At 37.7% G+C, this 15,021-nt stretch overlaps 1 protein-coding gene across 4 annotated transcripts in view; it reads right to left on the bottom strand.

The window, feature by feature from the left end:
- PCNX2 (pecanex 2) overlaps positions 1-15,021 on the bottom strand; it is a 98,910-nt gene that overhangs the window by 35,878 nt on the left and 48,011 nt on the right. For all 4 annotated transcript variants that reach the window (XM_087937519.1, XM_087937526.1, XM_087937511.1 and 1 more), the window contains 4 exons: positions 13,431-13,581; positions 11,632-11,773; positions 9,193-9,370; positions 207-315 (listed from right to left, as the gene is read on the bottom strand). In XM_087937519.1, coding sequence (XP_087793645.1) covers positions 207-315; positions 9,193-9,370; positions 11,632-11,773; positions 13,431-13,581 — 580 coding nt within the window. The remainder of the gene's footprint in view (positions 1-206; positions 316-9,192; positions 9,371-11,631; positions 11,774-13,430; positions 13,582-15,021) is intronic.

The raw sequence follows: 15,021 nt of genomic DNA, 5'->3' as shown, positions 1-15,021 counted from the left end.
TTTCTCATTTCCTATCTTACCTTACTTTTATCTATTTAATAACACAAATGTCATTTTCCCAAGCATTGTATGTTGCTAATCTTCTTGGAATGATGTACTTTTAAAAAAAGGAACAAAACAAACAAACAATAGTGGGCTGTATAAATTACTCACAGGCCTCAGGCTGAATACACAACAAAACGCAAACAACTTTCTTAAAAGGATATGAGGTATTGCAAAGAGCTGAGCAAACACATGGAAAGATGAGCCCCAGGCAATTTGCCAAGGAGCAATATAAGTCATTATGAACTGTAATTTCTGTAGTAGATCCCACAGCTGAAAATGAAAGAGAGAAAAAAATGATGATAGCATCCATAAAATCTATTTTAAAAAACAACGACCCACTAAGCACTTGGGTTTCTGTATTTACTACAAGTGTACAAAGATTCTTCCTACACAGTTAAGATTAAATGCGATCATCAAAATAGAATTCTTTTTATAAGCCAAGGGCAAGAGTCAGAATAATCTCATGAAACGTGTTTGTTACGAAAAACAGAAAATGCTTCACCTTATCTCATTTTTTTTAAAAAAACCAGGACCTTCTGTTTTAATACAATCCCGAATTAGGTGGGATGGGAACATAACCTGTGATAGGTTTTGGGTCAAAAAAAATGTATAAGGATGTTCGACTCCATTTTATTAGCACATTCTATGCCTCATTGTTCTAAAATGAAATTCATTGTTTAGAAAACAAATAAGGCCAGGCTGCATCCCTCCTGCTTTATAATAAACTTTCCTTAAGATCTGATATTGATTGAAGTGCAGGCAGTCCTTGACTTACAATCATTCATTTAGTGACCGCTTAAAGTTACACAGTGCTGGAAAAAGTGACTTACAACCAATCCTTGCACTTAGAACCAATGCAGCGTCCCCACAGTCACATGATCCAAATGTAAGTGCTTGACAACTGACATGTTTTTACAACAGTTGTAGCATCCCAGGATCATACGATCACACATTTGCGACTTTCCCAGCCAGCTTCAACAAGCAAAGTCAATGGGGGAAGCCGGATTTACTTAGCAATTGCTCAGTGATGGGATTCACATTTTTTTACTACTGGTTTGGTGGGCGTGGCTTGTAAAATCTCCATTCCCTCCCCACCCCACTAACCTGCTTTCCAGCTCTGTTCTCCTGTGCAGGCAACAAAAGAAGACCCAGTCAATCAGGTTGGGACTCAGGAGGCAGAGAATAGATGGGGGGCGGGGCCAGTCAGAGGTGGTATTTGCTGGTTCTCTGAACTACTCAAAGTTTCCACTACTGGTTTTCCAGAACCAGAGGTGGCAATCAGCAGGTTCTGACCAGTTCTGGAGAGCTGGTAGTGGAAATTTTGAATAGTTTGGCGAACTAGCAAATATCACCTCTTAATGGAGATTTTACAGTACCCTTCCCCGACACACCCACCAAGCCACGTCTACAGAACCGGTAGTAAAAAAATTTTAATCCCACCACTGTCCAGAACTGGTCAGAACCTGCTGAATACCACCTCTGCAACTGCTTGAGTCACTTAACTGCAGTCATTTGGTTTTAAAATTGTGATAAAGAAGGTTGCAAAATTGGGTGGAACTCACTTAACAGCCACCTTGCCTAGCAACAGAAATTCTGATCTCCATTGTGGTCATAAGTCAAGGACTACCGGTAGCATAAAAGCATTTGCATACATACACAGGCATAATTACACGTACACAGGGAGAACTATGGTAGGAGTGGCCTGTGAAAGTAAGGTATCTATTGATCAAGACAAATGCACTAAAAATGCCAAAAAGCATTTCTACAAATGGGAAATGGCATCTATTCTCTTTCCTTCCATGAATCAAACTTTTTTACAATTTCTTTTCACCAAAGACAGGAAGGGGAAGGGAATTATAACCTTAACCAGGGCTTTTCAACAAAATTTGCAGCTAGACAAATTATATGAATCAAGAATATTAGTAAACATTATGTGAACCTGCTCAATTTACAGAACACCTATCTACACAACATTTCTGTGTCACCACAATGCTTCAGGGTTTCTTTTTTAATGCAGAATTCATCACTCCAAGTTTCAAAGAGCCAGTAACTACATAACTATCGGACATCATTCTGATTCCACTCCTGAGATTGAGCCATTAAAAGAAAGCATAGCCAAATCGAGAAAATATTTGTCAATGCGTAGTGCAAAATAATTTCAATTTATCTCCGTAATGTGCATTACTCACGAACACGCTCAGTGGTCTTTCTGCATCATTATAGAGAAAATTGGCAGAGCTGGGGGATTAGCAAATAGCTGACCCTGAAGTTGCCTCCTTGCATTATAGCTTGTTTATATCATTCTAATCCATAGACATCCCAAGTCACTATGGATATTCCTTTTTCTTCTGTTACTTCTTTCTTTATTCTTGAAAACTAGAGCAAGAACAGGGTGGGCTGCTGGAGCTTCGCAGGGGTTCGAGAGAGCCCCGAGCTAAGATTCTGAGAACCCCCAAATTGCACTCCTGGCTGGCCCTGCCTACCCCACCCCACCCCTCCCAGGAGTCCCCATGTGGCCCATTTTGGATGCAGGTAAGTGCAGGGCGCGCATGGAGGCTTGGGGAGGGTGAAAAACAAGTCTCTTGGAAGTTTGGGAAGGCCAGAAATGGACCTGTTTCTGGCTTCCAGAAGTTCGGGAAGGCCAGAAATGGACCTGTTTCTGGCTTCCAGAGAGCTTCCAGAGCCTGGGGAGGCTGTTTTTGTCCTCCCGGACGCTCGAGAAAAGCCTCCGGTGCCCAGGGAGGGCAAAAACCGCTCCCCTGGTGCAGGAGGCCAACTAAGCCACACCCACCATGGCCATACCCACCAGGCCAAGAACCCGTTGCTAAAATTTTTGAATCCCACCCCTGAGCAAGAAGTAGTACTAAAAGTAGAAGTGGATAGTTCACAGAAGACCAGTAGACCAGCATTTCTTTGGGGATTTCCAGAGAATCCCTGGGGAGGGCATTTCTGGCTTATATTTTTAAAGTTTGAGGGGTTTTAATAAGGGATGAGATGGAAATAAAACTTATTCAAAAATAGTGTTCAAAAGATAGCAATACAGTCCGAACTTAATGAGGAGATAGAGGTGAAATAAAAACAAAACAAAACGAACTACAATGAAGGAATTTCCACAACAGACCAGGATAAATAATTACCAACTTCAAGGAGATAACAATGTACAGTCTGTGGGAAGGACACCAGCCAAGATAACTTCAGCCCCAAATAAAACATGCCCTGCTTCTGGCAACAATCATCTCTCTTATATACTATTCTCCCCAGCTGCAACCAATGAGGGGGATCATGGCTGCTTCCTCTCTCATAAGCCAAGTTGTTTCCTTCTCCGTTCCTCCCCGAGTGTCCTAGGATGAAGAGGGGATGGGCCTGGTTCTTCCTCTGACTGCCCAGCCAGCCTCTGCCCTTCCCCAGCCTCCTCCACAACCTCCGGAGCCACACCTCCACTCCCTGTCGGTTGTTCCTCCTCTCCCTCAGAGTCCAATTCTAATAAGGGCAGGACAGTCACCAATGTCTTAGTTTCCTCCCAGTTAGACTACTGCAATGCACTCTACATGAAATGACCCCTGAGGAGCACTGAGGAGCTGCAACTGGTCCAAAATGCAGCAGTCAGTGTTGGGGAAACCATTAACTCAAGTAAATGTGAAAAAATATTTCCAGATCCATCTGTCAATAGGTAATGGATCCAAGAAATTGTGGCAAAAAGCAGTGCACTTAAGTGGACTATCAGCTAAACTGTGCTAGTTAAGAATTAGGTGATGCCATTTACTGTATGGAGGGGAAATTCTCTTCAGCATGTAATATAATTTTGCGGATTTCCCATTTTTATTTCACCAAAACTATTCTAATGAATTTAAGAAATTTCCCAATACAGTCTGAAAGGCAGTGAAAAGGGCTAGAGAAACTTCAACTAAATCAAAGACTTCTTCTTGAGATACTTCATTACAATCAGTTGTCACGTCTGAAGAAGTCCCAGCAGGTAGCCTGTGCAGTTGAGCAGATTATGTTGGCAGGTTCATTCTGAAACATTTTTTTCCATAAAACTTTCTGACCGTCTTTCACCTAACTGACAGTCAGAACCAAGCATTCATTTGCCAAAACACACGGACTAAACCAAGCATATCTTGCATTTCAGACTAAGCTAGAGAATATCTGTTCAACAAAGATGTTGAAGTCAAAAATAGTATTTTATCTGATTACTGACAAAACAAAGAACAGCATATTTCTGCAGCCAAGAGCATTGCCTTGCTAAATGGTATGATAAGCTTTGACAACCCAAAACCACTGAATTGTTTTTTAAAAAAATGATATATTACCTTTTTCCATCACCAAAACCATACGAAACAGGTACACAATATGGTTTGTGGAACAGTATATTGGAAACCACATAAATAGGAAACTAAATTGTTGAAAAAAATAACCTATATTCAGACTTTTGGAATGCAAATATTACACATCTGCAGAAAAGGCAAACTGGGAGGGTTTATAAAAGGGAGTTATCATCTAAATTATGTACTGCAATATTTCTGAGTGATTTGGTCTCTTTTATTTGGAAATTTGGAAAAGTCCTTATATACTAGAGGAAAAATGATTTCAGAATCTGTTGAATGATTTTGCAAGGGAAAATAAATATCAGCAATCAGTAACAGATCAGGTCACAAAGAGAAAAGTGGTGTAGGCAATGAAGACCCCAAGCAATTATATTGATTCACACGGTTTGAGCTCCCTGGATTGCATTAATTAAAGGCAAAAGGAACCAACTGGATTTCTGATTAGCTAGCATGAGACTGTTATTTTGGGCAATTGATTTTCAGTGACCTGAAACAGCAACAAATTGTTGGCTGAATAACTGATGATTGAAATTTTATATTGGGGATAATAGGCTCTTGTGGGATTTTTCTATTTCTGGTAACATAAAAGCTTGGCTGGCTTTCAGAGTGATGTAGTTTTGTGTCTGTATGTTTGTGTATGATTTGCAGCTTTGTCTCAGGCAATAATTATCTTGAATCAGCTCTGAAAAGAGATAAAATTACTACATGATCGGTCTACTATTATACTACAGCTACTATTACTAATAGCATCTGAAAAAATAATCTGCTAAACAACTGTCTAATATGATTTTATTGTAAGGTTTTTGAAGAGTAACAGAGAAACTTGATGTGTACTTTCAGCCACTGCATTGATAGGATATTTGTTTTTGACATGATGATATGGACTGAAAACACTTTAGCATTGCTGTTCACATCTTCAATGAAAAGTAATGTCTTAATGGTCATTTTTATAATGTTAAGCCCAGTTTAGGTAGAGTCAAAAGTATAGCAGGGAAAAATAAACTTCCTGAACTTTAACAAGAATTGTGATTGAGTTGGGAAATTGTAATAGTTCACAATCTGATAATATTTGGTCCAGTGGTTAAGGCACCAGGCTAGAAACCAGGAGAGTGTGAGTTCTAGTCCCACTTTAGGAATGAAAACTAGTTGGGTGACTTTGAGCCAGTAACTCTCTCTCTCTCTGCCTGAGTTGTGGAGAAACTAGGAAATGGAAGGAGTGTTAGGGGTCTGTTCATTTGAGTTATTTATAAAAATAATAAAGGCAGGGTTAAAAAAAACATCTATATAAATATGTAGAGAATATAGATCTATAAATACAGGCACGCAGGTTCTTTAACAAAAAATGGAGTCTTCCAAATGGCCTTTTTGAAAGCATGGTTCAAGACATTGTGGGAACCTTGGAAATTGATCCCCTTGATGCACTAGAATCCTATAAAATGTGCCAATTTGCAGTCATCAATTTTCTGCAATATTAATGTTCTCATTTGCATTCTTTGTCCCAGCATCCTTCTGCATGAAAAAATAGCATCACAGTTTGATTGATGCTATCTTGATTTTACTCAGCATTCACTCAGCTTATTGCCCTATTCAACCTCTCAGCGGTTTGCAGATGTTGCTTTTCAACAATACTTTCTTCTTCCTTAAAAATTAACAGAAATCATATATTCCAAAACACTAAGACCAGCAAACAATTGCCATTCTCACAACAATCTCTTTTCTGCCATAAAAGTATCACAATCATTCCTTCTTGTTTATGTACAGGGTGGGAAATGATATCACCAAGAATAGCTACAACTATTAACATCATGGATTTTAAAATTCTAGGAAAGCTGAAGGGTGTTTGGAGGGTGACTTCATGTAATGGTCTTATTTATTCTAAGGGTTCAGAAAGAGGATGGAAAGGGAAAAACACTCCAAGTGAACAACTACTTACAAAAATGGTGTCACATGAGATATTCAGATTCTCAGATTGCTGGGCTACATGGATGGGCCTTTTAAGGTTATTCACTGCCCAGAATAGCTCTATGAGGAAAACGGGTAGTTTCTAAAATATGCTAAAGAAATAATGTCTGCCTGAAATATGAGCTTGAGCTTGATCAAGTGGGCTTTCATATCTGAATTTGTAGTCATCTATCTAGAAGTAACAGCAGCAGATAAAGATTTTACAGTGTAGAGCTATTGTGAATTAGCATACTGTTGTTTACTCAGACAAGGGATAGCAAGCCATATTCCTCAGACATTCATCCCAGCCTGCTGCACTCCACAAAGGTTTCATCCAATATGCATATCCCAGATGCCTGAAGAGCAGAGGTGATATTCAGCAGGTTCTGAATAGTTCTGGAGAACCGGTAGCGGAAATTTTGAGTAGTTCGGAGAACCGGTAAATACCACCTGTGACTGGAGATTTTACAGTATCCTTCCCCTGCCATGCCCACCAACCACGCCCACAGAACCAGTAGTAAAAAAATTTGAATCCCACCACTGCTGAAGAGATAGGCAGGAAAGTCCATAACAAGAGCAAAATCCAAGGCTCAAATGGGGGGGACAGGAAAAAAAAAACACCTTGCCTTTGATTTGTATAATAGCTTCTCACACCATCCTGATTGGCATACATGTGCCAATCATAAACAAACAAACAAAGGAACAAAAACAATCTTGTCTTGAGACAAACAAAAAAAGAGATAGCTTGCAGGTATGAAGGGAAGCATATCACCTGGGAAGGCACCAAGAAAGAGCATGAGACAATGAAAAATGCAAACAGCATGGAGATTGGAAATAGTCATGAGTTTGGTATGCTAGTTCCTAGGAGAAACAAGTAGGTAAGCAACGTCCAAGTGGAAGAAAGACATAATAAGAGGCAAACTATTTTTTTTCTGACAGTGGAGGTGAGGAAGTAGGCTGAATTAAACCAAGAAAATGTTCAATGGCCTATTATATAAATGAATGAAAAATCAGGAAAAACATTGACTCATAAAATCTATGGCTTTCTATCTGTGTACTAATGTTCATGGGAATGAAATGAATGGGAATGAAATGAATTTGAATTCTATTGCAAGGCAAAGGCAAATGTAATTAGATATTATTTATACTGATCAGATGGTTCTCATGACGGGGACAGAAAAATTGAAGGACAGAACTTGTTCAAAAGATACGGGGCAGAGATGGAACTGGAGTATGATAAATATATCTATATTTGCTAAAAATAATGACTTGGATGAAGAGGTGGATAAATCCTTATCCAAGTTTCAGTCAGCACAGAAGAAAGTGAGGTAACTAATATTCTAGCCAGCAAAAGCAAAATCTGAGAAGAAGTTAATATTGAAAAAAGCAAAGTTCTTCACTTAGATAGAAGAAATCACATGCGGGGTGATATGGTGGCAGATGGTTTGGTGAAATCATGTATAGAAAGAATCTGGATCATTCAGTAGTATGACATGGTTGCCAAAAAAGACAATTTTGAAGCGCATCATAAGAATACTTTTCAAAGAACAGGCCCGACTCTCTTTTCTGTATTGCATTCAGCGCTAGGCACCATGTTTTAAGAAAGATTCAGAAAAACCCTGACAAGTTTGGATAAGGTGATTAGAGGATGGCAAACTAAGTCTTATGAGGAGAGATTTAAGGGAATTAGATATGCAATGGGTCATGTTTTAAAATTAAATCAACAAACCAGAGCTGTGCAGTGATTCAAGTCTGAAGAACTGCTTCATCAAACATGGATGACCAAATGCACCATCGGACTATGATCTCTTAAAGCAGTAGCTGCATGAGCCAATTGTTTTAATGCCTTGGAGATGGGCTGAATTAAGGTTGCAGCACACTTCAAGCCACCTCTTCTACTTTGAATTTAAAGCAGTTATCCTACATCTTCTGTCAATACAGTTGACAGAAGATGTAGGACAAATGCTTTAAATACAGTGTATTAAATAACTCTTCCTTCTCCTCTATGCTTGCCACACAGAATTATCTGTGTATGCACATTGCACAGTGTTAGTTTCATCTACATCTGAACAACTGAAGAATGCCTCTGAAGTAGCTGTGCAAAGCCTCCAGGAGGACATAGATCAGGAGGGGTATCAAATTGGTGGCCTGCAGGCCAATGCATCACGCGCAAGCCATGCTCACCCTGGCCCCACGAAAAACATCGTGAAATGTCATGTCGCAGCAACATGACACGGTGAGTTTTACACCCGTGGCCTAGATACATACATGCTTTGGGGAGGGTGTTTCACTCACCCCTCTGTGCTCCAGCAAATGCCCTTTTGTAACATACCTAACAAAGCCTAATGATCTGAAAACCAAGGAAGTGAAGGTGAAGCCAGACACAAGGAATGAAAAATTAATAATTTATGTTAAAACTGATTATATATTTGAATAATTTCCCAGAGGAGCCTTTTGAATTTTAAAATAAAATCAGAAGTATCTAAAAGTTAAATAAATATTCAAGTAGGAAGCTCCTTCATGTGTAACTCAGCAAGTCGGGTTCCAATTTATTAATAATTCTCTTTTTCAAAGCTGCTCTACTGTTGTGAGTTTTGACAGCATTGTGTCAACACAGAAGTCAACATGACATTTCAAAGATATTTCACATTAAAATAATTTCTTTCTTAAGCTCTGATAGGATACAACAATATTTCTGCTTGATCTTTATCAGCAGGGTTTAGTTTTGTTTAGTTTCTATTTAAATATAAATATAAGAATATTAATATAATTTTTTCTTGCAAAACATTTCGTTTGTTTTGCAAGAAAAAAAGATTAACTCTCAACCCCAAAAAACATTTACGCTTGAAAGGACAATGATGTTTTAAAAATCAGTACTTGCCTTATTAAATACAATTGACATAATGAAGAAATTGAATAAGAAGTTGTCGGAGAAACCTTTGCAATCAAACTTGAAGAAGATGAACGTGAAGCTTAATGTAACAAACTGGTGAATGGGATTGCAAAATGAAGACCGCAGTAGCTTCATTCCCGCAATTGTAATTAGAAAGATATCACAGCTGCAAAATAAAATGGAAAGAAAATTGAAATAAATTAAAATAGATGCATCGTAAGTATCCGGCCTGCTTCCATTTGGTTTATTTATCTGTTAAAAATGTGTTTGCATATCCCAGTCACTAAAATATGATTTGTGGCAGCTTTCCTAGCAGAGAACACTTGTTTTGATTTAGGGAGTTTGTAATGTTGCACTTAACTGTCGTACAGGTAGCTCTTATTTAGTAAGCACACTTGGGACCAGCAATCTCAGTCATTCAGTGAAGCAGTCACATAAGCACAACTGCACTTATGATCTTACTTCAGCTTTCTTTTGCTTTACAGACCCGTACTTGGTTGCAAAGTTACTTTTTTTAATCACTGCAGTAAGTATGAATGATTGCTACACAAGACAGCTACTAAATGAGAGCCATCTGCAAGTCCGGCACTGTTAGCATTACAGTATTAGAAAAGAAAGAAAGAAAATCTATGCTCCTCCCAGAATGCTTATTTCTTTCTGCTAGTATAAAACGTACATAGTCTTGTTTTAAACTGAAAGCAAGCTTTATCTGTTTATTTTAAATTATATAACAACATTCTAATATTTAGTGCACAATAACAATATTAGGAGTAAGGGTTATATTACTCTTTTGTAATAAAGTGGTAACAGAACATGGTGGGCAAGCAGAACTTTAAAGGCAACCATGTGATATCAAGATGTAAAGAAGCAAAATCTAAAAAGGAAGGAAAAGGCTTAAAGATGAAAGGATGGCATTTATCTTTATTCACAAGAATATAAGGAGATTCCTCTTGCTACATTTTTTATGACATAAGCACACTTCTTCAGAGAAAAATATGCTGTGATTCCTGCTCACATTTTGTAAGGACTGTGTCAGTATTTCCCAGTTAAAACAAACAACAAAATTAACAGAAGAGAATATATTTTGCATGAATAATATGTCCATGCTTTTACATGACTTTGAACCTAGATGTGTTTTTGCCAAAAACAGATTTGCTTTGGGTGTGAGTCATGGCTGACTGAAGACATCTTACAAATGACCAGAGGTGACAACTACTGAGAAGAACAAAACACCAGCCAGTAGACCAGTCCTTCAAAATTCTCCAGAGTAGAGAATGGGAGATCACCTAGGTGTTATCAACTGGTGTTACTACCAGTTGCGTGTGTGCGTGTAAAAAACCTTAAGCTGTGCCTCCAGGACAGCTGAAAAGCGCTGAGCATAGGTGCGCAGTGTTCGAAAAGCCACTTTTTCCCTGCTTTCTCAACCACAGCTGTGCCACGCAAAGCAGCTGAGGTTGAAAAAGCAGGAAATAAAGGACAGGGAAGCGCCCGGGCAGGCGGGTGGGCCAAACAGCAGCAAACACAGAACTGGTTTGGTGTCTGCTGCTCTTCAGAGCTACTGATACTATAGAGCCAGACAGAACAGGTAGCATCCTACCCCTGGTCTGAATGGCAGCTCCTCACAAAGAGACCATAAAACAGTGGTGTTCTGTGGATTTGAGCACCAAGAGCCAAGGCAGATGTCACCTTTGCTCTCAGCAGCTGGTTGAGTTAAAAATTGTTACAACAAACTTGTACACCTTGCAAATTTCCAAGTCTATTGTAGTCTCATAGACCCAATATATTAGTATGTTAGGTTGTTCTCTCATAGTTTTGCTAACTAAGTTGGACTTAGGGAAGAATTTGATAAGCAACTCTTAAGTCACAATTTCTAGATCTTAGATCGTATCTAAGCATTACATTTAATGATTCTAAGCATGTCTATAACTTCACCCTGGTGAATAAATGAACTTCATGTAAGTCTATCATTTAGGCTAGATTGTAAAGCTAGGAAATTCTTTGAGAGAGGGAGTAGTCTGCTAGATCCAACTACCTGTTTCATCCTGCTTTCAATCTTTCCTTAAAAATAAGGTTGAGAAGTTGATTGCACTGCAACTCCAGATGACCCTGGAGGAAGCAGATTATCTGGACTCCTTTCAGTTAGATTATAGGCCTGGGATGGGACTGAGACAACACTGATCTCATTTGTGGATGACTTCTGGCAGGAGCAGGAAAGAAGTGGTGTCCTATCCTTATTCTTGAGCGCTCAATGGCTTTTGATACCATTGATCATCAAATCCTTCTGGACCAACTCAGGGGGTTCGGAGTAGAGCACGTTACACTGGTTCTTCCCCTTCTTCCAGGACCAATTCCCATCAGTGTTCATGGGATATGAGGAGAGCTTTAATTCTACAAATAATGCATCTTGAAATATAATATGCAACTTACTATGAGGTTATCATCTTGTTTTTGCTGATTAAAAAAGCATCATTGGTGAGGGAGTTCAGTATTATTGCAGGATACAAGATGTACTTTTCAAAACACTGAAGCCACACATACAGTCTCTCAAACCACATTAAATGAGCAGCAGCTGAATTAAAAAAAAACCCTTTATGAAATCATGAGTAATACCAATAATGAATAGCATCTAACTTTTATATATGCTATTAAGGAATGAATAGCTTTATACACATTATTCATTCATTTGAAATCATGTTAGTATTCAATATATTCTTATAATGAGGATATTGTTCTTCCTGAAAACTATGAAACATGAACTAAAATCTGCTTAATAACATTTCAGACTGGTTCTGATCATTTGAATAATGAGATGTCAATTAAAGACTGCCCAAGAATACAAGTAACCCCGAATAAGTAACATATAAGCGTTCTGCAAAGTGAGAGCTTAAACAGCTATAAAGAACACCATAAAAAAGAGGTCACTTGCTATTTGGAGACACAAAATGTTGTAAACTTGTAAATGGGTAGTATCCAAACAATGAACTCAGACAGTTATATCGTGGAATTTGCAAGCACAAAGAAAACCCAATAGTTGAAGAGCTACAGTTTACTGAAGTGAAAGCCATCAGTTCAGAAATAATCTTTGTTCAGAATTGTGACATACTGTATGAATGTTTTTTCTCCTTTATCTCTTATTTTTATGTTTCACTGTAGCGTACATATGAATTCCTCACCCTGTCTTGAAATGTTTAGCAGGACTGCCATACTCAGCTGACTTTGGGTACTCAGAAAATTAAGCAAAACCGAATCTCTTCAGATTGGAGACTATGAAAGAATCCTAAACTTTAGTCTAGATTAGAAAGTGGGAAAAACACTCTAGAAGGTGGTAATGGCAAATCACTTTTGCACTGTTGATAAGAAAACCACACCAATATATTTATGAAGTCAAAAGAATTGAAACTGACTTGGAGACATTAGTTTTAATTTGAAATATCTTGTAATGTATATAGTTTGTAATACATTAAAAATAGAATGTTTGAATTATTACTGTTATTATTAATCATTATGTGAATTTCCTCTATATCCATGATATTGTTTGGAAGTTAATTTTTCATCTCTTATAATAGATTCTTATTAGGATATTGCATTTTTCCTACTACACCAAATCAGTTGTCAGCTTGATTTTGAGAAGAGACTGAGATAATGGAAACATCCCTTTTTCTGACATCCTTATCACCTAACATGTAAAAACATACAAAGAGAGTCATTAAAATGTAGACCCATAGAAATGTAATGTAAAGTGAGTTTAGAGCCCCTGAAGACAGTCAGTAATGAAAAGTCAGGTTGCTTCTAGCTGATAGGTTTACAGGAGAACTAAAACTACAGCTGTAATTTTAGAGATATTTACAGCCATCCCTACTTCTCAATTCAGCAGTTGTTGCAATTCCATCATGCTTATTATTTGGGGAATAATAATAAATAAAATTTAGTGAGATTCGAACTGTCAAATTGCATGCAGCTCGCAGTCAGCAGAAGTAGCCTGCAATACTGCATTGTAACCACTGCACCACTGCAGTTCTTGAGAAGGTTCACCTTTTTGCTGTATTATAATCCGTGCAGCCCTTCATTTACTTTAACATAGTGGTTTCTATTTCTGTCTAATCATAACTTCCTCTTTACTTCATGATTCACAATAATGTGAAAAATACCATATTAACTCTAATGTAAAGCATAATAAACAGTGTCATTTACATATTTATATTGAGGTGACCCAACATTCTACATACCTCTTACTTCTCTTTGCTGATATTCCTTATTTTTAAGGATAGGGTGGGATATCCACATCCACGGATGATGTTTGCGAAGTTGAGGAATGATGTAGTGTGTTATGAATCCCACAGTCCATGCAAAAATGAAAAGCACCAGGCTAAGTAATTCCTGGATTAAGAGGAAGCAAAATGAACCCTAAATCACGTAGTTAAACCATTTTTAATTTAAAATATGATCTTGATAAAAAAAAAAGTCCGTTAAAAATGCCATTTTCCCCAAAAATACATTATTGAAAAGGTAACTGAGAAAGGATAAGAAGGGCTTTATTTTCATTTAATAGAATGTTTTATGAACATTTTCTAATACTGTAGCTGAAGGGGAAAATAACACAAGAAAGAAATGTTCTAGTTTTGCAAAACATTTGTTTGTTCATGGACAAAAGACGCAATTGTGCTGAGGGACAAAAAATGTAGGAAATGTTACATGTGGAATGCTAGTGGAAATGCAAAAGGAGAAGCTCAAATGGTGCAAAACACAACGATGGGGGGAAAGTGTATCCTTTAATTTATTAAAACTTGATAAACTGTAATAAATATAGACAAGTAGGACAAATAAATATCGATGAACACACCAAAGTTATTTGAAATCATAAATGAATTTGTAGGTGGGGTTCCATATCTTGTATATAATAGGTGGAACTGCCTGTCATGTTGATTATCCCATTGTTGTGGAGGCATCCATATCGCCACTGTATGGCTTTAGCTCTCAGCGCACATTAATGCTCCACAAAATGGTCTTTCTTGGACATAAAATTAACCCAGCCTTCTCTGGCTTGGTTCCTTCTAAAAGTATTGGACCACAAGTTTTCTTTTTCTTTTTTGGTTCTTGACAGAGGCAAGAATAATCCTAATGTAGAAGATATGGAGGGATTTGGGAAAACTAAGTTAATCTTTTAAAAAATAAAATTTGGATGTCTTTATTTTTACTGTAACAAAACAACCTTTAATCCTAAAAAGAAACTTTAAAAAATGAAAAATGGAAACTAAGAAGGAAAAGAAAAAAATCTGCCTTACGTTATCTGCTTATCGATAGTCATTGATTCACCAGTGAATTTACTACTATAACATAAACAATGCAAGATATTACTGTAAGGTACCACAACATATCTGCCATAATTACACATACCGCTGCATCTTTTGTTTAGTAAAAAACATTACCTGTTCAAAAAAAGAAAAGGTAGGTCATACATTTCCAAAACCATTTATTGACATCGGGCTTATCTTATTTCAAAAAGATCACCCCTGCAGTGACAGAGTAATGTTCACTTCAATTTTTTAAATATCTGCAGTTCACTGGTGTATCCAAATTCTCAAACTATGGCTTAAGCCTGAAGTTTGCTTGTTTCAGGAGACTATCATAAATGCCAGGTATACCACTAGGGGCAGAACACCAGGTATGGACCCAGATCCCTCTAGTTTTGCTGATGAAATGATGAACAAAGACCAGGTGCATTTGGTACATGTACATTGTCAGATGATCTGGCAGTCAAGCCCAGACCACTGTAAAGTAGAGTATACTTCCTTAGCTGTCTGTGACCAGTCAGCTACT

Source organism: Pseudonaja textilis, chromosome 1, assembly GCF_049901715.1.
Source record: "Pseudonaja textilis isolate UNSWEBS1 chromosome 1, rPseTex1.2, whole genome shotgun sequence".
NCBI classification, from domain to species: domain Eukaryota; kingdom Metazoa; phylum Chordata; class Lepidosauria; order Squamata; family Elapidae; genus Pseudonaja; species Pseudonaja textilis.
The sequence above is the reverse complement of the archived record's forward strand: the minus strand, read 5'-3'. Positions and strand labels throughout refer to the sequence as shown.